General features: G+C 56.5%; 1 protein-coding gene, 1 long non-coding RNA gene and 1 other non-coding gene across 4 annotated transcripts; 2 read left to right on the forward strand and 1 right to left on the reverse strand.

The window, feature by feature from the left end:
• Positions 1 to 396: 396 nt before the first annotated feature.
• Positions 397 to 20,813, forward strand: SLC6A7 (solute carrier family 6 member 7). 2 transcript variants are annotated; one of them, XM_067732250.1, is made up of 14 exons: positions 400 to 631; positions 5,314 to 5,497; positions 7,188 to 7,319; positions 7,455 to 7,689; positions 9,363 to 9,501; positions 11,050 to 11,184; positions 12,092 to 12,195; positions 12,318 to 12,442; positions 13,133 to 13,245; positions 13,562 to 13,693; positions 14,184 to 14,283; positions 14,475 to 14,575; positions 15,123 to 15,290; positions 19,027 to 20,813. In XM_067732250.1, the coding sequence occupies exons 1-14, from the start codon at positions 599 to 601 to the stop codon at positions 19,234 to 19,236; spliced, it is 1,911 nt and encodes a 636-aa protein (XP_067588351.1). In that variant the 5' UTR covers positions 400 to 598; the 3' UTR covers positions 19,237 to 20,813. The 2 variants fall into 2 exon arrangements, with proteins under 2 accessions (XP_067588352.1, XP_067588351.1); XM_067732251.1 differs by lacking the exon at positions 12,092 to 12,195 and having other exon boundaries at positions 397 to 631; positions 9,363 to 9,542.
• LOC137221874 (uncharacterized) lies at positions 8,142 to 21,974 on the reverse strand. Its single transcript, XR_010942191.1, has 3 exons — positions 21,199 to 21,974; positions 17,045 to 17,196; positions 8,142 to 9,602 (listed from the first exon to the last, which is right to left on the reverse strand). It is a non-coding gene; the product is annotated as an uncharacterized lncRNA (long non-coding RNA).
• On the forward strand, positions 17,037 to 17,199 carry LOC137222883 (U1 spliceosomal RNA). Its single transcript, XR_010942660.1, has one exon. It is a non-coding gene; the product is annotated as a U1 spliceosomal RNA (small nuclear RNA).
• Positions 21,975 to 27,819: the final 5,845 nt, after the last annotated feature.

Here is a 27,819-nt window from a genome sequence, read left to right on the forward strand (position 1 = left end):
ACATCCTTATAAGGGAGGTAAGATTCTTGTCCCCACTTTCTAGACAGAGAATGGCAGCACAGGGAGTTTAAGTAACATGGGCAGGGTCACAGAACAAAGAGGAGGTACAGAGATGCTGGAACCCAAGGCAGGGCTGTTACTGTCCATGTGCATGGCCTGCCTCCCTCATTGCCCAGCTAGGGAAAGAGAGGCCCAGAGAGGGCAGGTTACTTGCCCAAGGTCACGCAGGGGACGGTGGCGGAGGCCTGGAGACCTCTGAGGGTTTCCTTTGCGGACCCCCATCCCCACGCGCTCGGGCCCCTCCAATCGGCAGCTCTGCGTGCGGGGGCGCGCATCCTCCTGCTGTCAGTCAGTCAGCCCGTCTGTCTACGCGGACGCAGCGGTGCACCCTCCCCAGCCTAGGGCGCTGCGCAGGGAGAGGCAGCGCCCGGCAGCCCACGGACGGCAGCGCCTGCGCCCGCGGCTCCCCAGCCGGTGCGCGGGAGTCGCGGAGGACAGGGCGCGGCAGCCGGCCGGCGGCGAGATCTCTTGCTCCCTCGCTCGCTCTCTGCGCTCAGGAAAAGCCCAGCCGGGAAGCCCCAGAGACCCGCCCTCCAAGATGAAGAAGCTCCAGGGAGCTCACCTCAGCAAGGTAGGGCACGAGGGCAGGGGCGCACCTGAGGGAGGGGTGCGGAGGCCCGCCCCCTCTCGAGCCCCCTGGGAGGGTGGGAGAGGGCACCTGCAACCGGCTCAGGGCTCCGGAGGAGGCCGGCAGAGCTGGATTGCAGGGAGGGGAGGGGTCACAGCCTGCACGGGGTGGAGAGTGGCCTTCCCCTTCTGGGGATCCGGATGCAGTGTGATGGGGCCTGGGATTCACTGGGCCAGGTTCTGCGAATAGGTGTCTCAAGCCACAGGAGGCACGAGGTAGGGGGTGCTGGGGCCAGGCACCGGCCCCTCCCCAGTACCCGGGTCCATTTCCCCCAGGGGCTGATTTGGGGGGGTGGGAGATGTTAGAATAGCTGAGACAGCCTTGAGCAGGACTGGTCGGGGGTGGGGGCTTGGAGCAGGTCCTCACCTGTGCACTCTGCGCTGAAGCAGCCTCCGTGAGCCAGCAGCTGCGCCCTGGTTTCCTACCAGTGCTCCTGCCCTGCAGTGCCCACCTCCTGCTTCCTCCCCACCCCCTTCATTCTCCTGGCAGCTTTGGCTTCCCTGATAAGACCCCAGGCTGCCCCTCAGCAGGGCAGAGGGAGGCAAAGACAAGCAGGGAGGAAATGGGAGACCCAAGGGCTGTGGAGGTGGGGTGGAAGCTGGCATGAGAGAGAAAGCCAAGTCTATGTGTTCCTGGAGCCCTGGGCCCAGACCTCAGCCCCGCCCCACCTTGTCCTGTGGGATTGGACCTGCCAGCCAAGTCACATGTATGTGGGGAGGGAGAGTCTCGGGGGAAGTTTTCTAGCTTTTGGCTTGAGAGTACCAGTCTTAGCCAAGGAGTCAGAACGCCTGGGTACTGTTTCTACAGATGCCGCTTACCCTGTGACTTGGGGCAAGTCTGTGTTCTAGCCTGGACCATCACTGGTCCATCCCCAGCGTGCGGCACCAAAGCAGGCCCCACAGTCCTGGGGGGTGGATACTGCGAACTCCCAGCTGCTGGTGTGGTGGACGGTCCCCTCTCCCGCAAGACCCACCGCCACCATACACTCGTTCAAGCTCTCTGCCCTTGGGCAGCTGAGCGTGGAACCACTGCGATAAGTGGGTCCTTTTTGTTTCCTGACATAAGTGACTTGCTGGGGTCATTTGTGGGTCTTTTGGGTCTTCTTGAGTCCAGCCCCTGTTCTTTTCCATCCTACTCTCTCCTCCTTCCTCTCTCTTCTCACAAGAGCCCCCGCCCCTCACTGGCACAGGGCTACTCATTATGTAAATAGCCATGTTGTATGAAGCCTGATCTCAAGTAATCCTCCAACAATCCTGGGCCCTAAGTCTTATTATCCCCAATTTATAGACAAGGAAACTGAGGGGTGCAGGTTACTGCTTTCCTGAAGGTGGGCTGAGCCACCTAGGGCCAGCAGGGTAGGGGTGGGACCCCTGGCCTCAGTGTCCCCTCCCTTGGTCTCCAGGAGAAGGGGGTCGGGGAGTGAGGGAGTGCCAGCTATGGCAGCGTTATTCAGAGATGAGCACGGGACTGAGGGTCAGGGGTCTGAGTCCTGGCTTTGCTCTGCCCTTAACTTGCTGTTTGACCTTGGGCTCGCCCCTTCTCCTCTGAAACTCACTTTCCTGATCTGCACAATAATGAAGTCAGACTCCAGATTCCTACTGTCTCTCTCATCCTGAAGGAGGTATGAAAGCCTTGGCTTGGGAAATCGTACCTCTCTCAGCCCCGACACTGCTGGTGACCTACCTCTGTTGGCCCCTAAAAGAGGGGGTGTGGTCTGGCAAACTCAGATGTGTGTGCCTGTGTGACTCTGGGTGGAGAGTGGGGGGATCAGGGGTGGGAGCCTCACACCCAGGCAGAAGTGTGAAGCAACTCATCCAGCTCCCAGCCCTACCCCGCTGATCTTGTTGCTTTTCTCAGCCTCTCAGTTCTGTCCTCTCTGTGCCAGCCTCCTGGGATTTACCGCATGGTGGGGTTGGAGGCTCCACGTGGGCTTTGGACTGGCTCAGCTTTGGAGGACCCCATCCCCTGTTCCTGGAGCAGGAGCAGGCTTCTCTCTGATTGGGGGAGGAGGGGACGGAAGAGCTGGCAGCATCCTGCTCTTGGAACTCTTGTCACCATGGAAACAGAGAGCCTGGACTGCTCTGTGAACGTAGAAAGGTCAGCAACTTCTCAGGAGGGATCAGAGGAGCCTCATTATCAGGGCCTCCTGCCAGCTGGCCTGAGGTGGGGGGGTCACAGGGTGACAGGTCTGCCTCCTCACCCAATACTAGGGGCCAGTGTCAACTGGCTGCTACCCCATCCCTCTTGGAGTTCACCTGGGAGGGAGTGGTTCCAGAGGGCTGATGCTCACGCAGCTGGAGAGGAAGACTTGGGGAAAGGGGCACCCGAGGGAAGGGGTGGGTTTCATACAGATCTAGGAGCTGCTGCTATCCTCACCCCAGCATGTCTGAGATCACAGCTAAAGAACCACCAGCAACATATTTGTTTCAACCCCTGGAGCCCAGTTACTTGAAAAGCAGCTTTTTCATGCTTTTCATCATTGTCAGCATCACCCATAATCATGCCAGGCTGCCTCCATCACCACTGCCCCTCTGGCCAATAGCCAGCCTCAGGCGGGATCACCACCATGGTTGTCACTATCACTGAGAGCCCAATGCTGTTACCACATTTCTGCCACCTGAGCCCGTTGCCCTAACCGTGTCATTGCAGCCAGGCACCTCCAGTCCCGTGACACTCGGACTCTCCTTTCACCATCCTCATCCCAGCAAGGTTTCCTCTGTCACCTGATTTGTGTGTAGACACCTACTTGAGCTGGTGCCAGGAAGGGCAATTTTAGGGGATAAAGCAAATTGGGTAGTAGCTATTTGCTGAGTCCCTGTGCTGGGATCTGATCTGGTCCTCGACCACTGTGGTGAAGTCTCCTTGATGAATCTTGCCTCACAGATCATCAGAGCCAGAAGACTATTAGCTAAAGATTATCTAGACTTGCATTTCTGCCAAGTATATCCTGACATGCTAGCTCCTTGAGACCCTTTTCTTAAGTAGAATTGGAGAATACTGTCTGTTCTAGTCTCTACTTGGAGAGTCACAGTGCATATTGGTCCATTAAAGGATCTGACAAGTCCTGCAGCAAAGCAACCTTGTGATAACCTTGTTTTACCTTGTGATAACCCAGCTTTCCCCAAACTTTTAAATTCAAGAATCCTTTTTTCCACCCAACATCTACAAACATTTCAAGTGATGTGTTTTTGGAATTAGTGATCTATCCAATCCCCTCAGTGTCCATATGGGGAAACCAAGACTCAAAAGAGTTTTTCCTAAAGTTGCACAGTGAATTGGCACAGACCTGGGATGAGAATCGTGGTCTCCTGACGCCCAGTCCAGTGGAATCACTGTTTCCCCGCTGTTCCTCAGCAGGAAGCAGGAGCGTCCTTTCTCCTCTCTGAAAACCATGAACATTATTTGATAATGGGCCTTCTGTGCAGCTCCGTCCTCCTCTGCCATGGGGCATGGCTTTCAGAGGCAAGCAGAAAAGGTGTAGCTGCCCCTTTCTCCTGCCCCATTCCTGGAGTCACTTCTGGGAACTGCTGTCTGAATTTTAGATAGTCATCCTGGTAACTTTGGGCTTCCTTCCTGGCCCTAAGCCTGGACAGCTCATGGACACACTAACTCATCTCTCGGGCCAGGGTTCCAAGCACCTGGAGGAAGGCCTCCATCGCCCAGCCCCAGCCTGAAGGGAGAATGCCCAGTGGGCTTCCCTGCCCTCCTTAAATCACAGGAGGGGACTTTAGGGACAGCTGGTTGCCATTCCCCTCTGTGCATGCATCTTTCCTCCAGAGACAGGAAGATTACAACTTTCTGAGGCAGACTGGGGCTTCAGTAGCTTCTTCCTGCTTGTGAGCTAAAATTCACAGTCCTCAGTAGGCCTTCTTGAGCCACACAGCATAAATCTAAGCCCAGGGGAGCCCACATTCTCTCCATGCCCCATCCTTTCTATGCTAAGGGGCCCCAATTCTTCCTCTTGTCCTCCTGTAACTGCCTTTCCTGAATACACTCCAATCTAGTCAGCTGCACATGCTCCAAACTGCCACTGTCTTTCTTAAAATATGGTGCCCAGAATGGAGTAGCAGAACCCCAGCACTGGGTGGTTGAAGACCTGGGCTCCAGCATCAGGAAGCTCTGGGCCGGAAACCTAGTTCTCCCGCTAGCCAGCCTTGCGAAAACTGTGGGTGTGTCATCATGCCTCTTTGAGCCTCAGTTTCCCTCAGATGAGTACTTAGCTCATAGAGTTGTTCTGGGAATGAAATCAGGTAATGTGAGTAAAATGTTTAGTGCAGCGAGTGCGTGGTAAGTGCTCGCACATGGTGACTGTTATTAAGATCGTCATCGTCGTCGTCATCAAAATAGGACCATCCCTTCATTGGACCCCTGTGTTAGCCAAACTAAGGTCAAGGTGGCTTTCTTAGTGCCTGAGCCACCCTGCTAGTCTCAAAAGTTTGTAGTCCCCTGAAACCCCAGGGAGCTCCTGCCTATTAACCTGTCAGCCCAGGTGAGACCCGTTGATTATCTGAACCAATAGAGTTCTTGGCACTTAGTCCTGTTTGATTCCATATTCTTATTTTGGGGGTTCCAGTTCAACCTGGCCTCACCTTCTCCCTCACCCCTTTGGTCTCTCTTACTGGCAGCCCATCACCCCAGACCTGCTGATGACCCCCAGTGACCAGGGCAATGTAGACCTGGACGTGGACTTTGCCGCAGACCGGGGGAACTGGACAGGCAAGCTGGACTTCCTGCTGTCCTGCATCGGCTACTGTGTAGGCCTGGGGAACGTCTGGCGTTTCCCCTACCGAGCCTACACCAACGGAGGAGGTATGGGCCTGATGCCTGCATGAGGGGCATCTAGTCCAATGGGCCAAGGCTCAGGGTGGAGTGAGGTGTTAAGTGGCCTTGGCCACTGTCTCCTACGTGACCTTGGGCTGAATTAGTTGAAAGCGGTGACCTGGGGCTGGAAGGGGGAGCTCACCCTGCCGTGTCCCTTTTCCTCTCCCAGTCCCCTTCTTCCTGTCTCATCCCCAGCATGGATACACACTCGGTTCTCTTGACAAGCCCTGGCGCTTCCTGGGCCGTGAGTGATGGGCAGAGGGGGCTGCCTCTACTTGGTGAGGAAGGGCTGTGTGTGCCTGTCAGTGATCACTGTGCTCTGTCTTCTCCTCGACACTCCTCTCCCACCTCACCTCCTCCGGAACCTCGCTCCTTCGATCAGTCATTCCTGCTCTTGAATCTTCGATCTAGCCTCCTCTCTTGTTCCTTCCATTCACGCTGCAAACCCAGCATCTCTTTCATCTTAAACAAATTCTCTGTCCCTGCCTCTCCATCAAGTGGCTGTTCTAAGTCTCATTAACAATAGCTGGGGTTAGCACTCACCCTCCGCCAGGCCCCAGGCTCAGTGCTCTCCAGGCCTGTCTCATTTAACCCTGATGACAACCACCTGGGTGGGCACCGTCTTGATGAGGCCGCGGTGCTTGGAGAGGCCAAGTTCCTTGCCCAAGGTCACACGATGGGGATCCAACATTCCACCCCAGGGCTATCGTCTCCAGAGCCAATGTGCTCCCACCAGCACTGTGTCTCCTCCCAACTCTACCAAACTCCTTAAAGAAGTGCATATTGGCAGAGCGACATAAATCCAAGTAGAACTAGATGAAGCAAGGACGAGATGAATTGGGATGACTGGGAAGTGTGGGACGAGTGCCGACCTCCAAAGCTCCAGGAACTCAGGGATGTCCATAGTTGTCTCTGTCCTCCCTCTCCCTGGTTCTGATGTTTCTTCCCTCTCTGTGTGCTGACCTCCTTTTTCCCTGGACCAGGCTTCCTCCTTACAGGTGGGTCGGGGGTGGCCACAGACAGCTCTGGAATGACTTCCTTCCCAGCACTGCTCTCTCTGAATGAATCTATATAGAATTGCAGGGAAGGTATCTAATTGGCCTGCCTTGGGATATGTGCCCAGGAAGGGGTGGGCAGGGGTTGGCTGGTGTAACTGGCAGCACTTCCAGAGCCATATGGTGGTGGGCAGTCCTGTAAAGGAGCTGGCTGCTGACATGAGAAGAAAAGGGGAAGGGATGCTGGGCACACGGGACCGCAGGAGGCAGCCACAAGCCTCGGAGGTGGCGCTGGGGAGAGGGGAGGGGCAGTAGACTGGAGCCATGTTCTGCAGGGCATCGATTTCTGTACTGAGGGGTTTGTACTTCCTCTGGCGGGGAATGCACTTATTCATTCACTCATTTGTTCATTCATTCACTCAATGTCTGCTCTGAGCCCAGTCCTGGCCTGGGCGCTGGGGCTACAGAGGTGAGTAAATCCCGCCCCCCTGCCCCCCCCCCCGACCCCTTGGCCCTCAGTGATCTCCTAGCATAAGAGAAGACAGTCTTGTAGTGCCCAGCCCTAATCCACGTGAGAAGTGGTGGTGTCTGCCAGTCAGGGGAGGGGTGGGGCGGGGCTCGAGCTGGGCTTTAGGGCGAGCCCAGCCCCAGACCCTCCCCGCCCTCCCTTCTCCTCCTCGCAGGCGCCTTCCTTGTGCCCTACTTCCTCATGCTGGCCATCTGCGGCATCCCCCTCTTCTTCCTCGAGCTCTCTCTGGGCCAGTTCTCCAGCCTGGGACCCCTGGCTGTCTGGAAAATCAGCCCCCTCTTCAAAGGTGAGGCTTCAGTGGGGTGCTCTGAGCCTGAGGGAGGCGGGGAGGTTCCCGCCACAACCTGTAGGCAGAGAGGGAGGTGAAACCCAGAAAGGGGATGGCTTCCCTGGCCTGAAGGCCGCCCGCTCCCCCGCCCAGGTGCCGGCGCGGCCATGCTGCTCATCGTGGGCCTGGTGGCCATCTACTACAACATGATCATCGCCTACGTCCTCTTCTACCTCTTCGCCTCCCTCACCAGCAACCTGCCCTGGGAGCACTGTGGCAACTGGTGGAACACGGACCTCTGCCTCGAGCACAGAGGCTCCAAGGACGGCAACGGGGCCCTGCCCCTCAACCTCACCAGCACCGTCAGCCCCAGCGAGGAGTACTGGAGGTCAGGCCCCCGCCGGCCCAGCAACGGTCAGGGAGGGACAGAAGGCATCAGTGTGCCCGTGTCCCCAAGGGGCTCAGCATATGCACCTCAAAGGCCAAGCTCAGGTGCTCGTGTTAGGTGGACTCTGGGTTCTAATCCCAGCTCTTCACCTGGCCAGCTGTGTGACCGTGAACAATTTCTTTTGCTTTATCTTGGAAGTGGGTGTGCTAATAGTATTGGAAGGTTACTGTGAGGATTCAAGGAAAGAAAGCTTATAAATTGTGCTGCCCAGCCTGGTGGACTGTGAGTGCCCAGTAAGAGCTAGCTGATGGCAATGATGCCGATGGTAACAGTAATCGTCAGCTTTTGGAGCCTCAGTTTCCTCCTCTGCTCAAGGGGGTAATAAGAGTCCCTGCTTCATAGGATGGTATCCGTCAGTCACTCACTCATTCGTTCTTTCAGTCTGTATTTATTGAGTACCGACTGTACTAGTGGGTAAGGCACTTAGCAGAGGCCATGATCCTACAGGACCATCTCAGGTTAGTCTAACAGGAGAAAGAAGACTGTAGGAGAGAGTAAGGGGTTGCTATGCGAATTATGTAGGTAATGCAGGTAAAACCCTTAACACAGTGCCAGGCACATTGCAAGCCCCTGTGAATGGTGGGTATCAAAAGGGCATCGCTGCCCATTGGCCTGTCCCAAAGTCCCACTTTATAGCTGAGAAAACAAGGCCCAGAGGCTTGCTCAGTACTTACTGGCAGAGGCAGTACTGGAACCAAGGCCTCCTGATCCCTGATCTTGTTCTGGAACATTCCAGAGTAGCCTTGTTCCTAGGTAGGGACCATTGGTTAACCAGAGGACACAGACCAGATACCTCCAACCCTTTACCTAGCAGCAAAAGGCTACTCTTAGGAATCTTCCCCCAAATGAGCCGCATGTCTTGAAATGTTTTAATCTCCAACCCACACATATTACATGGTCCATCCGTTTATCCATTTAAAGTCCATCCAAAGTGTCTGCACCTGCTGAGGAGTATGTCTGACCAGTGGGGAAGGGCTTGGGTCTGCAGCTAAAAGCCAAAGAACATGACATGGTCACTGGCAGCGGCCAGGGGTCTCCATGGCAACACCATGGCCCACTGCATCAGTTGGGGGGAGCAGGCAGGAAGCCGATTGGCACTCTCACAGGGCTGAAGGGAGCTGAGTGAGTGGAGGGACTTTACAGAGGGGATCCACATGGAAAGGTGAGGCACCAGCAAGAGGGACAGCCATACCACTCCTGAGGCAAGGAGGCAGTGTTACCGGAACCAGGGAAAATTTGAAGCCTTGGAGGAAGGGCTGCCCAACAAAAGCTGTGCTATAGAAGAAGGCAGTCACAGCCAGATCCTCTGATGGTGTGTGTGCATGTATGCATGTACGTGTGTACACATGTGTGTGCAAATACCCCAACCCATCATCCAGTCTCCTGCTGTTGCCTCCCATTAGCCAGACCCAGATGGAAATTGAAGAGGAAAGCAGCCTGCGTGATGGGGTCGGTAGAGGCCCACCTCGTGGCTGCTGAGCTGGTCAGAGAAGGATGGAGAGGAATCAAATAGAAAAAAGCCAGGATAGTCTCGCAGGCCGGCCACAGCTTTACTCCGTGTCTGTGGAACGTGGCAGGGTCACCAGAGGACATTCAGACCTTGTCTCCCACAGCCGCTACGTCCTCCACATCCAAGGCAGCCGGGGCATCGGAAGTCCTGGGCAGATCCGCTGGAACCTCTGCCTTTGCCTGCTGCTTGCCTGGGTCATCGTGTTCCTCTGTATCCTCAAGGGTGTGAAGTCCTCGGGCAAGGTGAAGCTGGGAGGCCCCGGAGGCTTGAGAGCCTGGGAAGGGTGAGGTCTTCCTGAGGAGGCAGGGTGTGGACTGAGCCTGAGAGGATGGATGGACTTCAACTGGGAAGAGGGGGAGGGAGAGTGCATTGAGACTGGGGGAGGGAGGCACTGCCTGAAGAAAGATGTGGGGGTGAGCCTGGATGGTGGCTAGGCTGGCTCGCTAGACTAGAAACACGCCGAGAGCGGGACCTATCTGTTATTCAAGCTTCTTTCCTAACCTAGTGCTTGGCGCTTTGAAGAACCTCAGCAAGTGTTCATTGAGTGCTTGGAGGGTGGGTATGAGTGACGGCTCTTTGAAATGCAAGCACTAGAACACCCAGTTGTCACACTCAATTGGAAAGTCTAGAGGGTCTGCTTCAGGCATGGCTGGATCTAGAGGTTCAGTTGGAGTTATCAGGAATGTCATTCTCTTGGTGTCTCAGCAGTACTTTCCTCCAGATTGGCTTCCTTCTCAGGCTACGTTTTTCATGAGGTTGCCCCTAGCAGCTCTAGGCTTACATCTTACCTGCTTAGTATTCTCCCTTGTCCCAAGTTTCAAAAATCCTAGAATTGAGTCTCACTGGATACATAGGTCTGATACCCATCCCTGAACCAGTCACCGTGGGCAGGAGGGTGGAGTGCTCAGCTTGGCTGGGGCTGGGAATGGAGTCAGCGCCAGGTGGGAAAGTCAGGCGACTGTTATCTGAAGAAGGCCAGCTAGATGCTGGGAAGACAAAGCCACAGACCCCCGTTTTAGGTTATGAAGGGAAGGAAGGGCCATAAAGCTGTTGCAGAAGGACTTGGAAACCTTCTGAGTGGTTTAATCATTTATAAATTAGAACTTGTCCCTCTGCAAAGGGCTGGGAGACGTTGTCCATGAGGAAGAGAACCACTAAAAGAAAGATTAGAAAGACAGTGTAGAGACCATTAGAAAGCCAGGAGAGGTCATCGTGGCAGGAAAGGATGCAGATGGAGGGCAGAGAGCAGGGGCTGGCAGCGAGGGGCTTGAGACTTGATGGTGTTTGCTGAGGGCAGGGCTGGAGGTTTGGGAACAGGCACAGACCGGGCAGAGGGGAGTTTGGGCATGTCCAGCGTCTGAGGACCACGCAGGCTGGGTTTGCAGGGGGCCTGGACCAGGGTGCAGTGGAGCTAGAGAGAGTCGATGGTTGGGAACAGCCTTGGAAAGCAGTGATGTGTGGAGGGAGTGAGGGACTGCTCCCAGCTTAGGCTGCATAGGTGAGTTAGTAAGGTGGGGATTTCTTTTTTTTTTTTTTTGCGGTACACGGGCCTCTCACTGCTGTGGCCTCTCCCATTGCGGAGCACAGGCTCCGGATGCGCAGGCTCAGCGGCCATGGCTCACGGGCCCAGCCGCTCCGCGGCATGTGGGATCTTCCCGGACCGGGGCACGAACCCGTGTCCCCTGCCTCGGCAGGCGGACTCTCAACCACTGCGCCACCAGGGAAGCCCAGATGGGGATTTCTGAGAGGAGCAAAGGAGAGAGAAGGTCAACCCCCTTACTGTCTCTCAGGTGGTGTATTTCACGGCCACGTTCCCCTACCTCATCCTGCTCATGCTGCTGGTCCGTGGAGTCACCCTCCCAGGGGCCTGGAAGGGCATCCAGTTCTATCTCACCCCTCAGTTCCACCACCTGTTGTCTTCCAAGGTGAGGCCCTCAAAGCCTGCGTGCAGAGGGAAGAGTCAGGCTGGGGAGAGGAAAGAGGGCTCCCTGGGAAAAGAGGGGGTGGGGGGAAGAACCTTCCACATGGGGAGCCCCGTGTACCAGGCGCTGTGCTTGGCACTTTCCTTGATTATTATTCACAGTCCTATGCATTAGGCATTATTCTCTCATTTTACAGATGAAGAAGCTGAGGCGCAAAAGTGTTGGTGAAACGCTTAAGGTCACACGACTAGGGGGTGGCAGAGCTGGGAATTCCACCCTGATCTGACTCCAAACCCCAAGGAGGGCATTGTGATAATAATAGAAACAGCAATGGTCCTGACACCTAACGTTTCTCATTGTTGGTGGATGACTGTGCCTGGCCCTGCTCTAGCACTTTGCACGTAGGTAGTTACAGAGTCCTCACCACCACCCTACGAGGGAGGTCCTGTTCCTATCTCCTCAGTGCAGACGAGGGTCCTGAGGCCTGGAGAGGTGATGTGGCCTGGCCAGGTTACACAGATAAAAGATGGTAGAGCTGGGATTCCAATTCAGGTCCCTCCAACTCTAGGGAGGAAGTAAAGGGGTTCCAGGGGCTTATTGTCAGTAGGCATCTACTGAAAATTTACACGAGGCACTACTTCCTTCAAAACCGGACCAAGCTTAGAGAGTATCTCCTAAATCCTGGATGGGGAAACTGAGGCCCAGAGAGGGGAAGGGATTTGCCCAGGTCCTGCAGTGTAAGTGTTGGAGCAGGGCTCGCTTTCTGCCGGTGTCACTCGTGAGCCAGGCTCTTCACCACAGCATCCCTGGACCTGTCGACTGGCTCTTGCCCCGCCTCCTTCCTCCTCTGGACACCATGGTGTGCCAGCCCCTTCTCTCTGCCCTCCATCTGCATCCTTTCCTGCCACAGGTGTGGATCGAAGCTGCTCTTCAGATCTTCTACTCCCTGGGTGTGGGCTTCGGGGGGCTCCTCACCTTTGCGTCCTACAACACGTTTCACCAGAACATCTATAGGTCAGGGCTGCCTCCCAGATCCCAGGGGCTGGAGTGGGGAGGAGAGTGGCTGGCTGGGGAGGGCCTCGTGGGTGAAGGCGTGGCCCGCTCACCCTGGCCTGTGCCTGGACTTCTCCCGGCAGAGACACCTTCATCGTCACCCTGGGCAACGCCATCACCAGCATCCTGGCTGGCTTTGCCATATTCTCCGTGCTGGGCTACATGTCTCAGGAGCTGGGTGTGCCTGTGGACCAAGTAGCCAAAGCAGGTGAGCAGGCTGCCCAGCCCTGGTGGGTGGAGGGTGTGTCGGGGACAGCTGGGCTGGGCAAGTTAACATACATGTGGCCCAGCAAGGTTGTGGATGGGTATGTTGTGTGCGTGTGCGTGCACACGAATGAATGTGTCTTAGCTGCTCTCTGGGTGTCCTAGAGCAAAGGGATGAATGTACAAATGAGTATGTGTCAACCTGTGTCTGGAGATAAGTGACTTTCTGTAGGAGATTGTCTTGTTTTGCCGCATCTTAGGAACTTGCCTTGCTTGTCCAGATGAGTCACAACCTGTGTGCCGATGGCTGTGCAAGTTAATTGAGGGTTTGAATGATGTGAATCAGTGTCTTGTGCCAATGGGAGTGTCTGAGTATGTGTGTTCATGGAACTGTTTGTGCAAATGATTGTGTACACAAGTGTATTCAAATGAGGTTTTCTATTTGGTCTTGTGTTTTCTCGTGTACTCATTATTAATTCATTTATTTTATCAACCTGTGTTTATGGAGCACCGACAGTGTGCTGGCCTGTATCCTAAAAATTAAGAAAGTGTTGGAAGTGTGCAGTGAGTGTACGTCTCTGGGTCTGGCTGAACCGAGTGTGTCCAAGTGGGTGTGAGCGACCATGTGTGTCTGAGTACGTATGTGGGACCCCCGCGTTCCCCAGACTGCTGACGCCGTGTGCCCTTGGCCCAGGCCCTGGCCTGGCCTTTGTCGTCTATCCACAGGCCATGACCATGCTGCCTCTATCACCTTTCTGGTCCTTCCTCTTCTTCTTCATGCTGCTGACTCTTGGCTTGGACAGCCAGGTGAGCTGCTCCACGCCAGTGGGTGCACCTTGTGGTGTGTGTCTGTGTCTCTGTGCGTGTGTATGTGTGTGTGTATCTCTATGTGTGTCTGTGCGTGTGTGAGATGCATGACTGTGTATGTCTTCATGTATTGTGTCTGTGTGTATGGCATGTGTGTGACGTGGATCTGTGTGATGTGTCTGTGTATATCTATGTGTGTACCTGTGTGTGTATGTGTGGCGTGTGTGTATCTGTGCCTGTGAGATGTGTATCTGTGTGTGTTTGTATGTGTGTGGGGGGGGAAAGAACTCTGACCCCCCCCATTCTCCCCCCCCAGTTTGCCTTCCTGGAGACCATTGTGACAGCTGTTACAGATGAGTTCCCGTATTACCTGCGGCCCAAGAAGGCTGTGTTCTCAGGGCTCATCTGTGTGGCCATGTACCTGATGGGGCTGGTCCTCACCACGGATGTGAGTGGCGCTGCGGGGTGGGCGGGCAGCTGGTGGGCAAGGCTGGGGCAGACACCTGCGGCACTGTCTGCGGCCAGGCCAAGCACTCCCTGAACTACCTGCTTCTTCCTCCTTGGGAGGAACCTGGTCCACCCCAGGCCCTCTCTCCCAGGGGCAGCTTGGCCTGTGACCCAGAGTCCTGACTTTGGAGTCTGAAAGACCTGGGTTCAAGCCTCGCTCCTGCATTTGCTAAGCGACCTCAGGACAAGTGGTTTCACCCCCCTGAGGCTGTTTTCCCACTGATAAAATGGGGTCTACATCTAGGCTTGCTGTGAGACTCAAATCAGATGATGTGTATAAAGGGCTCGGGAGGCAGACAGCAATCACACTGTCATCGTCTTGCCCTCCCCGCCGGTCTGGCTGCTTCCTGCTCACTTCCTGCCTGAGGAAGGGGTGGCATCAGGGAGAGAGGCTGGGATAAGGGACCCCAGAGCTGCAACTTGTGTTCCAGGGGGGCATGTACTGGCTGGTCCTTCTGGACGACTACAGCGCCAGCTTCGGGCTAATGGTGGCGGTGATCACCACGTGCCTCGCTGTCACCCGGGTGTATGGTGAGAGGGGCCATGGGAGGTGGAGTCAGGCTCCCCACCGTGGGAGAGCGGGAGTCTACCCTGGAGCCCCCCTGCACTGGGTTCCTGGTCCCGAGGGCCAGGGTTTCCGGTGGGGGCAGCTGGAGTGGAGGAGGGGCTGCTGGCGCTTGTGGGGCTGCGGGTGGGACCATGCTCCTCCCTCCCCTGTGCAGGCATCCAGAGGTTCTGCCGGGATATCCACATGATGCTGGGCTTCAAGCCGGGCCTCTACTTCAGGGCCTGCTGGCTGTTCCTGTCCCCGGCCACGCTCCTGGTAACCGGGGGTGGGAGGGAGGGCTGCTGGCTGGGGACTCAGGGCTGAGAGCAGGGCCCCTCTGGGCGTTCAGTCTGGTAGGACTGCCCTGGCCCATAGTGGACCTCTGTCAGGGCTGAGAGGTGGGGCGGGCACCGGGATCCTGGTCTACTCCCCTCCCCCTTGATGCCCCCAGCTTTTGTAGCTGTGCTGAGGCTGGTCCTGCGTTTGGTTGGCAAAACGAGCGGGGCTTTCTCAGGCCTCGGAGCCTTAAGGCTGGGGTCAGAGCAGCTCAGGGGTAGGCCGTCTCAGGAATTAGGGCGCCTCAGAGCTGGGCTGTCTCAGGTCTTGGCGTTGGGTCAGCTTGGGGCAGGGCTGTCTGAGGACTTGCAAAGGCTCCAGAGATGGACCATCTAGGTTCTGGTACAGCTTAGGACTGGGCTGTCTCAGAAACTGGGTGGTTCTGGGCTGAGCTATCTCAGGCTTTAAGGTAGCTCAGACCTGGGCTATCCCAAGCCCTGGGCCATGCCCGAGGCCCACGTTGATGCTGGGAGCCCCCCGCCTGCAGGCCCTGCTGGTGTATAGCATCGCCAAGTACCAGCCCTCAGAATATGGTAGCTACCGCCTCCCAGCCTGGGCGGAGCTGCTGGGCATCCTGATGGGCCTGCTGTCCTGCCTCATGATCCCAGCCGGCATGCTGGTGGCTGTGCTTCGAGAGGAGGGCTCTCTCTGGGAGGTGAGTCTGCCCCACCCCTGCCTGCTCCCAGCCCCCTGACCTGTGGCCCTGCCCTGGGCCCAACCTCCAGAAGAGAAAACGTCTGCTCCAACACCTTTTCCAGAGCCTGCAGGATTCCTTTAACCGGGAAGAGCATTTTTTTCTAACCAGTAGCCTGGGCTATGAATCAGCTCAGATCTGCTTGGTCTGTGGCAGGCTCTGGGGCCAGAGTCCTATCCTGTGGCCCCTCCCACCACCTGGGGCCCCTGGCAAGGGAGGGGCACAGACCACGGATACTGGCCACTGCCCACGTGTCTTGGGGGAACCTGAAAGGACAAGGGTCTTATCCAAGGTCCATGGTGAGTTGGGCAGGGGTCAGGACTTGAACTCAGGTTGCTAGCTTCCCTGTGGAACTCAGAGTCAGAGGCAACATTGAAGGACCCCAGGGGTGGGCTGTCACCCTCCTCCGGTGACGGGGAGCCCTGCCCATGGCCAGGGCTTTGTGGAGAGACCCAGAAAGCATACAGAGTGCAAGCTGTTTGGTATGGGATTCTGCAGGCTCGGAAGAGGGGAATAGGGACCCTTTGTGGGCCAGTGGACATGCTGGGATGCTGTGCAGCTGCTGGAGATCCCACCCCTCTCTGAGCCTCAAGTGCCCTCTGCACACTGAGCCCTCCACTTCTTTTTTTTTAAATTTTTTAATCTAATTTTATTTATTTTTTATAGAGCAGGTTCTTATTAGTTATCTATTTTATACCTATTCGCGTATATACGTCAATCCCAATCTCCCAATTCATCCCACTACCACCACCCCCCGCCCCCCACTTTCCCTCGTGGTGCCCATACATTTGTTCTCTACATCCGTGTCTGAGCCCTCCGCTTCTGAGGCCGTGGGTGTGGAGTCCTCTGGTGGCAAGAGGCTGTCATAGTGAGTGGAGCTGAGTGAGCCTGCCAGGGCCCAGAGACGGCCTTGGGACACACACACACACCATCAGAGGTGTGCTGGAGCCACTAGTACTGCTTCATGAGAGCTAATTGTTAAATATTCAGGAATACGCTGACCCAGTTGTTAAACCATTGAGAGCTTGAAATTGACGAGTGTGGGGATAATTACAACAGTGAGATTGGCTACAAATCAGGGCTCCTGTGCCCCTCCACCCCTCCCCAGCCTGCTAACCAGCTCACTACTGCCCACCCCCCTACCTCATATACCTCCACTGTTCCTTGGCTGTCCCTTGCCCCATCTTCCAGCTTCTGGAGGGAGGCTCAGAGCCCTTCCCTGGCAGAAGTGGGCTGCGGTCACACTGCGCAGATCACAGGGGAGTCCTGGAGTCCAGCCACTGCTCTGCCTCCAACTGCTGTATGACTTTGAGGCAAACCCCTTTCCTTTTCTGAACGTCAGGAGCCCCACCTGTGCTGCTAAAGGAAAATTGTCTCCTTGTTGAGAGCCAGGGTGTCTGCGAAGGGAAGGAGGAGGGCTCCAGCTCCCAGGAAGCTCATGGTTCCCAAGCCTTGCTTTGCCTCCCTCCTGTCCTGCTGCCACCGCTGCCCACAGCCAGGCGGAGGGGACAGGTTGTTGGGGGATCGGAGAGCCCCACAGAAAAGTCATTGCCCCGCTCAGGGGTGCCACCTTCAGAGACCAAGCTTCCCAGCACTGACCCACTAGGATCGGAATCCTGGGTCTGCCCCTTGCCAGCTTTGTGACCCTAAGCAAGTGAACGCACCTCTCTGAACCTTGCTTTCTCAGTCCTTAAAATTAGGACAGTGATCCTTACCTGTCAGGGGAGATACCGTGATCACAAAGGTGGTTCTCCAGTGCACGGCTCATCCATTGCACTCCGGATGTGCTGATCCCTGCGATTTCCCCAAACGTGGGAAACTCGACTGCAGAATTTGTAGCAGTGGGGGACTGCGTTTGTGCTTTCCCCTAAAAAAAAAAAAAAAAAATGAGTATAGTGATAACTGCCCATACGGTTGCTGTGAGAAGAAAAAAAGCTCATCAATGAAGTCAGTACTGTGACAGGCAGAAAAGCAGGGTATTTTTAAAGTTCAGGTTGGGGTCAAGACTGCCTGGGTTCAAATGCCACACCACCGCTTCCCACCGGTGTGACCTTGGCCAACTTAACTAATGTCTCTGAACCGTACTTTCAGACAGTATCTGTGGGGGGGGGGGGGTGGAGGTAATAATAATACTCCTCTCATAGGGATAGTGTAAGGATTAAATAAGCCCATACTCAGTACAGAGCTGGGACCCGCTGAGTGCTCAGTTCTAAGCTGGGGGGTTCTCACCTCAAAATCAGGGGTGATTTTGCCCTCAGGGGACCCTTGGCAATGTCTGGAGACATTTTTGATTGTCCTGAGAGGGTGGGATTGGAGGGGGAATGCTACTGGCATCTAGAGGTCAGGGATCCTGCTACACAGGGTTCAATGTGCAGAACACCTCCTAGGCCACAATGTCAGTGGTGCTCTCAGGTGGAGAAACCTTGGTTTAGGCACTAGTGTGCAGCTGGAAACAAATCTAAGTCCTTAAACTCAGGGAGCTTGTATTTTAATGCGGGAGACGGACAATAAACAAACAAACACATGAAGGCAGTGGTAAGTGCAATACTTAAAAACAAAACCAAACCTAACAAAGCCAGAGTACAGGAATAGAGAGTGATGGAGGACGGTGTTCTGGCCAGGGTGACCAGGGGAGACCTCTCTGAGGAGGTGACAGAGACCTGACGAAATCGCCAAGGTGATTGGTTTAGATGTCTAAGGGGAGAGCATTCCAGGCAGAAGGACAGTCAGTGCAAAGGCCCTGAGGCAGGAGGGGCCGGCACGTTTGAAGTCAGCGAGACTGGATCAGAGGAGGTGGAGAGAGAGTGGCGGGAACCAAGATCACGAAGGTAGACAGGGGTCAGGACGTGGCGGCCATGAGAGCACTTTGGATTTCATTCCAAGTGAGATGACAAGCCTTTGGCAGGTTCCTGAGTGGTGGCGTAACATTACTGTCAATGCATTTTAATGGGCATCACTGTGCTTTGAGTATAGAGCTGTGCTAGGCCCCACGCTAAGGGCATGGCACACATTATCTCCCTTGGAATCTACACCCAGGAGGCTCCACTTAATGTTGGTTGTCTCCCTTCATTGAAGGGTCTGGGGCTCTTCTCCCCGGCAGGGCAGGCAGAGGGCTTTGGGAATTTGGTCTGAGGAAGACAGAACCCTAGAATGTCCAGGCTTAGTCATCACCTTAGCTCCCTCCTTCCATGGAAACTGGAGCTTGGAGAGGGAAAGGTCAGACATCTGAGTCAGACTGACCATGGCCACTCTGTCTCCATCTTCCCAGTGCATGGCTCTCTCCCCAAAGCTCCCAGCTCTTCAGGACTCAGCATTTAGGGGAGGGACCCAGAGTGGACTCCTGGACTGCCTGCCATGTAACCATAACAACAGCCACCATTTACTGGGCCTTACTCTGTTCCCAGCACCCTGCTCAGCAGTGCCTTCCTAACCACCCTTTGAAGGCATCACGATTCCCAAGTTACAGATGCTGGAAGCAGAGCTTAAATTCCATGCCCAAAGGACACCCAACTTGTGAGTGGCAGGGCAGAATTCTCCCCAGGCATGTGACTCACTCCCTTGGGGAAGTGACAGTGCCCCCGCCCTTTCCCCGGGTTGTTGCACAGACTAATCCAGGTGACGCGATAAGTGTTTTGCCGGTGACCCTGGAAGCAGTCCCTGAGCCCTGGTTCTCAGCCCTGTGGTTGCTCTGCTGCAGCGGCTCCAGCAGGCCAGCCGGCCAGCCCTAGATTGGGGCCCGTCACTGGAGGAGAACCGGACAGGCATGTACGTGGCCACGCTGGCCGGGAGCCAGTCCCCCAAGCCACTGATGGTGCACATGCGCAAGTACGGGGGCATCACCAGCTTCGAGAACACAGCCATCGAGGTGGACCGAGAGATTGCAGAGGAGGAGGAATCCATGATGTGAGATGGGAAGCAGGCAGACAGGAGGCCCTGCCGGCTCCCAAGGGTTGCCACACACCCTCTGGGGTTCTGAGAGGCCTGAGGCTGCGGGAGGTTGCCATGGTGATGCCGGTCCCCAGAGCAAGTCCCTTTTTGTGGCCTCTGCCTCTCCTAAAACCTCTGTCTACTCCCAACACACACGCACACGCAACCGCACACGCACACACTCAAAGCTGAAAATGAGCCAGCTCAGCCCTTACTTCACAGATGGACAGACTGAGGCCCAAGGTCACACGACAGAAGGGACTGGACCCCAGGCCTCCTGACCGGCCAGCTCCCTTTCTCATGTGGCAGCTGGGACCACCCTCTCATCTCTGTTCAGGGCCCAGTCCCTTCTCTTCTCTTGGGGAGCCTGCCCCATACACTTCAACGAATCAGAATCTTGAGCTGGGCAAGGACACTCAGGTTGTCTCGAGGCCCACGAGGCCCCGCGCATCAAGGGTTATCAAGTCAAGTGGGAGAAAGATCCCTGTGGGTTCACGTGTGCAGGCCAGGTTTCCTGAAGGAGGTGGGACCTGAGGGCCCTGGAGGATGGGCAAGTTTGGAGAGAGAGAGAGGAAGAGGACGGCAGGGTGGGGAGGGCCTCTGGCCAAGGCGTTGATCCAGCCAAGGTGTGGGGGTCAGAATATAGCCCCCTTCTCCTCCCCTGGGGCCAGGAGGTAGCCTAGGGAGAGACCAAGGGTGAGTGAGTGAGGAGAGCGGGAGAGTGGTGGGAGGAGTTACCAGCTTACAACAGGATTCAAGTGGGAATGCAGATCGTTGGAGAGGGTGAGCCAGGGACGCGGGCGGGCAGGGGATTTGCAGGATCATGTGCTTTAGATAGAATATCCTTCTGGCTCAGCGTGCAAGGTGGAATAGAGGGGATGGGGTAGAGGCGGGAAGCCTGCGGAGGAGAGACCAGAGGGGCTAGTGCCTGAGCTTGGGTATTAGGAGGGTGGAGGGAGGGAAAGAAGGAGGACCCCAGAGCTTCCCTCTCTGGACCCTATGCCCTCTAGTGTGGGGAGCCCTGGGCATGATTAGAACTGGGGAAGGGAGGGAGGTGCCCGACCTGCACTGTGGAGGTGGGAACGAGGGGTCCCTCTCTTCCCTTCTCCCTTGTCCTGGCGGCCCTCACTGTTTCCTCTAGCTCCAGGCACTGCTGGGGAATGGGCCTTGGCTGTGGACGACCAGGCCACTAAGAGCCTTGGGAGGTGGTCCACACATATGGCTGTCTGGTCCCAGTGCTGCCGACTCTGCCTCAGCACACGGGTCCCTGGGCACGGACACCCGAGTGGAGGCAGAGAGCAGAGGGCGGGCGGCACCCCAGGCCTGTAGCCAGAGACCTTGGCATCTTCAATCCCCAGGCTTGGGAGGGGCTGCCCTGGGGTCCCTCCTTCCCCGAGAGATGAGGGTGGGGTGAGAAAACGCCTGATCAGGTCCCTTGCACATGGCATCCTCCAGTGGGGCAGGGTGGCCTGGTGCATCTGTGCCAACCCCTGTGCCCTCTCTGCTGGTGTTTCCCCAACCCATCTGTGTTCTGTTAATAAACACCAATGAAGTCATCTTCCTTACCCTGTCTCCTTACTGCTGAGAGCCACGAGGGGGACAGCACAGAACTTTCTGGTTCCCATCAGACAGATAAAGGGAACTGAGGCTCAGCTGCCTCCTTTCCTGGCCCACCTGGCTTCTGACCCTAGCTTTGCCATTTCTCCTTGGCAGTGGTCGGTGGGTGGGGCTTAGGAAGGATGATGAAGATGAGGAAGGCCCTTAAAGACCACCTAGTCTCCCATTATACATACGGACAAACCGAGGTCCACAGAGGGGAAGAGATCTGCTCAAGGTTACCCAGCAGAGACAGGCAGAGCTGGGGACAAACCAGGGCCTGTCAGCCATCTCCTTTCCCTGGCCAGCTGCCCTCCTTCCCTCCCCAGCTCTTTCCCAGCCTTACCTGCAGTTGCAGCTGGAGCTCCAAGAGTAGAATTGGGAGGAGCCATGACTTTCCCAGGCCGGAAGAATTTCCTGGTTCTACCCACCCCCACCTGGCAGGACCTTGCCAATATAAAAGGGCCCCAGTGCCTTTCAAATGCGAGGCCCAGGTGTTTGCAAAGGCTTTGAATGCGGGTGGAGAGGAAGGGCTGCTGCATACTTCGGATATTAATAAATTTCCCCTAACAAAGGGCCAGGGCCCCCTCCTGCCCCCTCTTTGTTTGGGGCTCTGGGTGGGGGAAGAGAGATGGGTTTGCTAATTTGCAGAGGATGCAGGAATGGCCTTCACAGTTCACAATGCTTCTTCCCACACCCTGGGGGCGGGCTCCAGCCTTGCTCACAAAGCCCCTGGCGCCCGGCCCTCTCAGCACCCCCACAGCCACCTCTGGCCCGGAAGGAGGCGCTCTCCGGGCTTGCTCCAGGATGGAGCCTGAGCTCTAGGACTGAGCATGGCTCGTGAGTACTCCTCACGCAACGCAGCCCCTTGGCTGTAGCCCTGCATCTTGGAAGTCAGGAGCGGAGGATCCTAGGAGTCTAGGCTTTTCTTTTCCCAGATTCCCGAGTCTGCAGTTGGAGGATTCGAGGCATCTACGAACTCCACCAGCCTCAGCTCCTCCAGCCTCACCTCCCTTGCCCTGCTTTCCTCCTGCCTCCGCTCTTCCTGGCCACCGCCCTGCCGCTGCGGTTCCTGGACTGTCCTCCCTGGCCCAGTCTTCCAGTCTGTCCTGTTTTTCCCATTTCCGCTGCTCCGACAGCCTTTCCAGCTGCCCCAGGCTTCTGCTTCCTCTGCTGCCCATGCCATCTCCTTACTGCTCCCGTCCTGATCTCCATATTGACTTCAGATCTCCCTGCCTCATACCAGATGCCAGCCAGGCCCCGATCGCAGTGGGAGCTGATTAAGGACCAGGGACCCACAGCTGGAGGCATCCCTGACAGCACAGTACGCATCGGACAGGAGACATCAGCCCTGTCTGGAGTAGAAGCCCAGCCTGGAATCCTAGAATGTCCCAGCAGGTGCCAAACCCAAGTGCCTACAGGGCCAGGCAGGGAACCCCGGCGAGCAGAGCTGTGGGTGTAAGTGGGAGAGTAAGTGGCATCTGACCCTTAGTGACTATTGGAGAGACAAGAGGGCCTGGTGGGGACTGTGATGAACTGGAGAAGAAGGTATGATGCCTCTCTTAAGGGGGAGCTACCTCAGAAGTGTGGGCCCAGGTCTCCAGATAGCCTGGCTTTTTAAGAGAAGAGGGAAATCTGGATTTTCACGAGACATTTCCCATTTTTAAATGTGGGAAACTGATTCAGAACGTGTAAAAGAGCATGGCTCAGTTAGGGCCTCCTGTCAGCCTCTCAGTGCACGCCGACAGCTCAGCAGAATTAGGGCCTTAGCAGTCGGAGAGGCAGGGCTTGCCTGGGGATCCATGGTGAGAGTGGCCTAGAGCTGAAGCCAGGCCCAGGGCTCCCCACCCCTGCTCAGTGCTCTGCTTCCTGTCTTCGCTAATCTCTGTGTCCATGGACCCCTGACCCTGGGAGGCTGATGGGGGGCCCTGGGAGGCAGTGGATGTGCCTGGCTGGGGTGTGGTGGAGGGGTGACCTGGGGCCCTCCATTCCTGTTCTGGGAGTCATCAGAGACCGAGAGGCACTGAGATGGGGCCGTGGACCATCTGCCGTGACTTCCAGCCTATGATCTGTGAGAGCAAATGAGGGTGGGGGTGGGGCAGAGGAGAGAGAGGCCACACCATTGGGGCAGCCATATTCTCAAGGTTAAGTTAGGGTCAACAGATAACACCGTGGGTCCGCGGGTTATCTTGCTGTTTGGTCCTCAGTAGGCCCTGCCCCCTCCACCACCCCCGCCAAGTTCATCTCTGCATGGTTCCCTGAATAGGCCCAGGTTCCCTGACCCAGTGCCTTCTCCATCTACCCATTGGAATCCTGTCCATCCTCTCAGGTCCCACCTCCATACAGTCTTTATCACCCCCAGGTATGGACTCCTGGGGTCTTCAGGGGGGCTGGCTCAGCCCTACATCTGGTGAGCCCTGCCCAGCCTAGCCTGCACAGAGAGCACTCACGGTGTTCTGAGACAGCCCATTAATTTCCGTGCAGTTAAGACCCTTACATCACGCTCTTTGGACCCCAGAGTACTTGGGGCAGCAGTAGGGCACCATCGGGGGGGCGGGTGTGCTACTTAGCCACACAGACCTGGGGTCGTTCCCTGCTCTGCCCCTCCTGGCTGTGTGGCCTTGGGGACCCACAGTGCCAGTGCACAGCTTTGCACGATGGATGCAGCATCAATCTAAAAGCAGTTTCTTGGTGGCTCTGGGGACAGCGAGCGAAGAGTTAAGACAGTCCCAGCCCCTCCGAATTCCACGTGACCCGGGGTTGCAGAGCCTCCGGGTCTGCGGTGGACACCGTTCTCCAGACTCATTTTTTGCTAATGGCTCATGGAAAGTTTGGCTCCTTGAGCTCCAGACCACTCCCTCTGGGGCCTGAGGCCTCGCTGACGCTGGTCTTGCCCTGGAAGGGCATCCAGAGCCGCCTCCCACCCGCGGAGCCTTGGTCAGCACCCCTACAGCACGTCTGCCTGACTTCCTGCTGCCTGACCTTCTCCCCCAGGACTGAGCAGCAGCCCGCCCCCTCTGGCCACATGGAGGCCTCCTCCCGGCACCCCCATCCAGGATCACTTTTCATTTGGGGGAATTTTCCCACTAAAGCCCACAGCATCTGTGAGCTGTGTCCCTTCGAGTATTGGAGTGGGTAGCAGCCCAGGAGGACTCGGACATCCGCTGGTCAGAGCCCAATCTCGACTCCATTGCTCACCGGCTGTGTGACCAGCTGAATCTACTGCCCTTCTCTGAACCCAGGTGTCCTCAGATGTCAAATGGGGAGAATAACTTTCCCCTGGCAGGGGATTAAATGAGGTAATATAGCTGCTTGATGCCTATTAAAAAAAAAAAAAGATCAGAATGCTTAACCTAAAACGTGGCATGTAGAAATTCTCTCCAGGTGTCATGGTTCTCAAGAGCCTGCTCTCCCTTGCACAAATAAAGGAACAGGCCTAGCTCGCTCCTTCAACCAACCAACCTGGGGGAAGGAGGGCGGGGGTGGTGTGCTTGGAGCCAGAGACAGGCCAAGACGGAGCCCATGGCTTGCACCTTCCAGCTCCATGGCAAGTGCCTTGGAGGCTAGACCAGCGTCCCCATCAGTAAGATGAATGGGTTGGACAGGAACCGTGTTGTGCCCCACAGAGGTGGCTGGAGGGAGAGCTGTGGGCAGAGGGGAGCTCAGTGCCCCTGCCTGCCCAATTCAGGCTTTTGCCAGTGACCATGCCGTGGAGAGCTACAGGGGGAGCACCACCTCTCTGGAGCCAGATTCAGGGCTTGTCCCCTCTTGCAGGATGGAGTTGTGAGTAGGAGCCCTGATGGTTTCTGCAGTGAGCTAGGATGCCCTGCCTGCCAACCCAGTCAGAGGTGGAGGATGTGGTGTGGGGCTGGGGGCAGTGGGACAGGAATAAAATCCTCCGGGCCAAAAGCCTTGCTTGGACCTTGATTCTGCTGAGTGGGTTCAGGGTCTCAGAGAGTTTGGGGGCTTGGGGTGACGGGAGTCAGAGCCAGGGGAGGGACCGACGGTCAATATTGATCTAGCTGAGTCAGGGGAGCAGGATGGGGAAGCGGGAAGGCTGGGGTGGGGCCTGCCGATAACTGGATCTTCCAGCTGCCAGTGTGACTGTGGGAACCGGGGAAGGGGGTGCTCAACACAGAATTCCCAAACTGGGTTCTTGCTAAGACTACAGCCGCCTGGAGCCCTGCCCAGTCCAGCGTTTCCTAATCCCTGCGGGTGGAGCCTGTATTTTTAGCAAACTTCCCGGGTGATTCTGAGCAGCCAGCCGAGTTCCCATATATATCTGGGGCCCACGGGTTCACCTCTGTTGCTGTAATGATGAGGAAACTGAGGTCCAGAGAGGGAAAGTAACACGCCCAAGGTCACACCAGGAGAGAATGATGATAATCCCCTCCTTTTTCTTGCGGGACGAGATAGTCCACTTCTAGATAACTCCATTCACCATCTGCTGTGGCCCAAGGCCCTGGAAGGGATGGCCGCCCAGAGGGAAGTGGCCTCTGAGACCTTTGCGGGCCCAGGTGGAGAAGGGAGGGTGGGGCTTATCCCAGGAGGAAGGACAAGGAGGGCGTCCATTTCCACAGGACTGGACCTGCCCCACCTTGCCCTCTGCAAACACTCCCAGCACCTGCTGGGAGATGTTCCCTAGAAGGTATACTATGGCCCTGGTCTGGGAAAGGCCATTTCCATTGCTGGGGACCCACCCATGCCCTGGAAAGGCACACCTCCAGCACGGTAGGTTCGGGGCCCTCTCGGCCTTCTGACACCTCTGACCCCCTTCTCCCCGCTACGTGACCCACTGTTCTGGGCTCTCAGCCTGGCTCTTGCCTGCATTCTTCCGCCACATCTCAATCTGCCGATCATCCCCTCAAATCCCCTCCAGAACCCCCAGTCACTGCCACGCCCCTCCTACTCTTTCTTCTAGAGCTCCCACAACCTTCACACCAGGGCCAGCCCTCATCCCAGCCCACCCTGAATGCCGGTTCTCGCTTTCTGGGGTGGCATCAGGGATTCCTGGGGACAGGAGACAAGCTAGCTCATCTCTGGGTCCCCCTCAGAGCCCAGCCCGTCTGCCGCATGCCCTAGCAGTTGTTCGGAGTGGTTCCTATTCCGAGTCTCACCTCCCTCCCTCCCTGGGCCATTTTGGGCAAGTGCTGCCTTCACTTTCTGCACCACCGCGTCCCCTTGTTCGTGGAATGAAGAGAATAGTAGTGCCCAGCAGGGGGGTGAACTGAGGGTTGTGAGAGCACACATAAAGGAGGTCAGGTGTGCACACATTCCAGCAGCACACATTTGTCAGGGGTCTACCCCGGGGCAAGGATGATGATACCTGCTGCGTGCATCCTGAGCGTGGACCAAGCGCTGACCGCCTTCAAGGAGCACACGTTATGTAGACACTTGCTCAGGTGACTTCAAACCAGCACGCTCTGGCGAGGTGGGTAGAGGACGTCGCGGAGCTCATGGAGGGACCTAACACAGTGCATGCTGGGAAGGAGGCGGGGCCTTCCCGGAGAAGGTACCGCAGCTGTGTCCTGAAGGGTGCGGAGGCATTGCTATGCACCGAGCAAGGAGAAAGAGGGAAACCAGCCCTCTGCAGTGAGTTCTGGCGTAAATGGGCAGTGAACAGGTGGAGACTACAGGTGTAGACCACTAAGAGATGAGGCAGCAGGTGGAAGGGATAGGGGTCAAAGAGATGGGGTTCCTGAGAATCCCAGCCACCGTTTGCTGGCCATCCACAGATGGAGAAACACAGACCAGGGGCCTGGAGAGAACAGAGCTCTGCGTGTTTGAGTCCCGGCTCTCTGTCTTGCAAGAAGCCTCTTTGCCTCTGAGCCTCATTTTCTTCATCTTCAAAATAGGGCTGTTGTAACTGGGACAAGAGGTGTGAAATCACTTTGTGAACTGTAAAGGATCATGCCTCTGTAGATAATAATAGTGCTTTAAGTGGAGCTGGTACTTTGCGAGGTAAAGGATACTTCCTGAGGTCTACCGGAAGCTCCCAGAGCTTCGCAGGCACACAGAACCCCGGACCTCCTGTAACCTGCTCCTAGGCTGCCACCTGCCAGCAAGTGCCTGCAATGGCAGCCCAAGCTCTCAAGTCCTTCCTGCTGCCCAGGCGGGAGATCCAAGGCGCCTGAAGGCTCAGGTCCAAGCAGTCCTGGCGCTGCCGTGCCAGGCTCCAGGGCAAGGGTGCAAATGAAAGCCTTAGGCCCCCCTGCGGCCCGCTTCCTTGTGCTTTTCAGCCTTACTGCCAAGGTCCTCACGTGTGTGAGGGGCACATGCCCCATAGACACGCCCCCCTGGCCGCCTCACAGGCCAGCAGGCAGGACAGACCCAGAAAGCAGCTGGCGTGGGTATTCTGGAGCCCAGACACCCGTAGCGTGGTCTGGAGAGGACCATAGGCTCCAAAAGTCACAACCCCCCAATCTTGTGGAATCAGGCCTCTTAGGTAGGGGGGGCATGGCTTACAGTGAGCAACTCATCTGTTTTGCCTGGGACTTCGGGTTTCGCACTGAAAATTCCATGTCAGCAAACGGGATGGTTGGTCACCCTCTCATGGCCTGAGGGGGCCAAAGCCTCTGCATCACCACCCTGGCCCAGCCTGAGCAGCTTGGGCTCAGGGAACCACACTGGCCTCTAATGCAGCAGTGGCCTCCCTTCTTCCAGTAAAGCCAGCCCACCACCCCTCGCAACAGCCCCAGCACAGGTGAAACTGCCCCCGACACTAGTTTCACAGATAGTTTGTGGGTAAAGAGACCCTTCCTCCCCCTCTGACATTCTCCAAACCCCTCTCCAGGGGCTCTGAGGCCTGGGGGCTTGCCTGTGAGGTTGGGCGGGAGGAAAAGGAATGGGTGGGGAGGGACTTCTTCTGGAACAACCTCCTCATTATACAAGGAAACCAAGGCCCAGAGGAGAAGAACCTGGCCCCAGGCTCCCCGAGGGAGACTCTGCTGTTGGCCACTGGAGGCAA

Source organism: Pseudorca crassidens, chromosome 3 (assembly GCF_039906515.1).
Source record: "Pseudorca crassidens isolate mPseCra1 chromosome 3, mPseCra1.hap1, whole genome shotgun sequence".
In the NCBI taxonomy this organism is placed as follows: Eukaryota; Metazoa; Chordata; class Mammalia; order Artiodactyla; family Delphinidae; genus Pseudorca; species Pseudorca crassidens.

What these genes read in the sequence shown, in the direction of transcription:
- SLC6A7 (XM_067732250.1), top strand. Translation starts at nt 599, where the DNA reads ATGAAGAAGCTCCAGGGAGCTCACCTCAGCAAG. An exon ending in CTCTTGGCTTGGACAGCCAG is followed by an intron (nt 13,246 to 13,561) that starts GTGAGCTGCTCC and finishes CTCCCCCCCCAG; the next exon opens with TTTGCCTTCCTGGAGACCAT. An exon ending in CGCTGTCACCCGGGTGTATG is followed by an intron (nt 14,284 to 14,474) that starts GTGAGAGGGGCC and finishes TCCCCTGTGCAG; the next exon opens with GCATCCAGAGGTTCTGCCGG.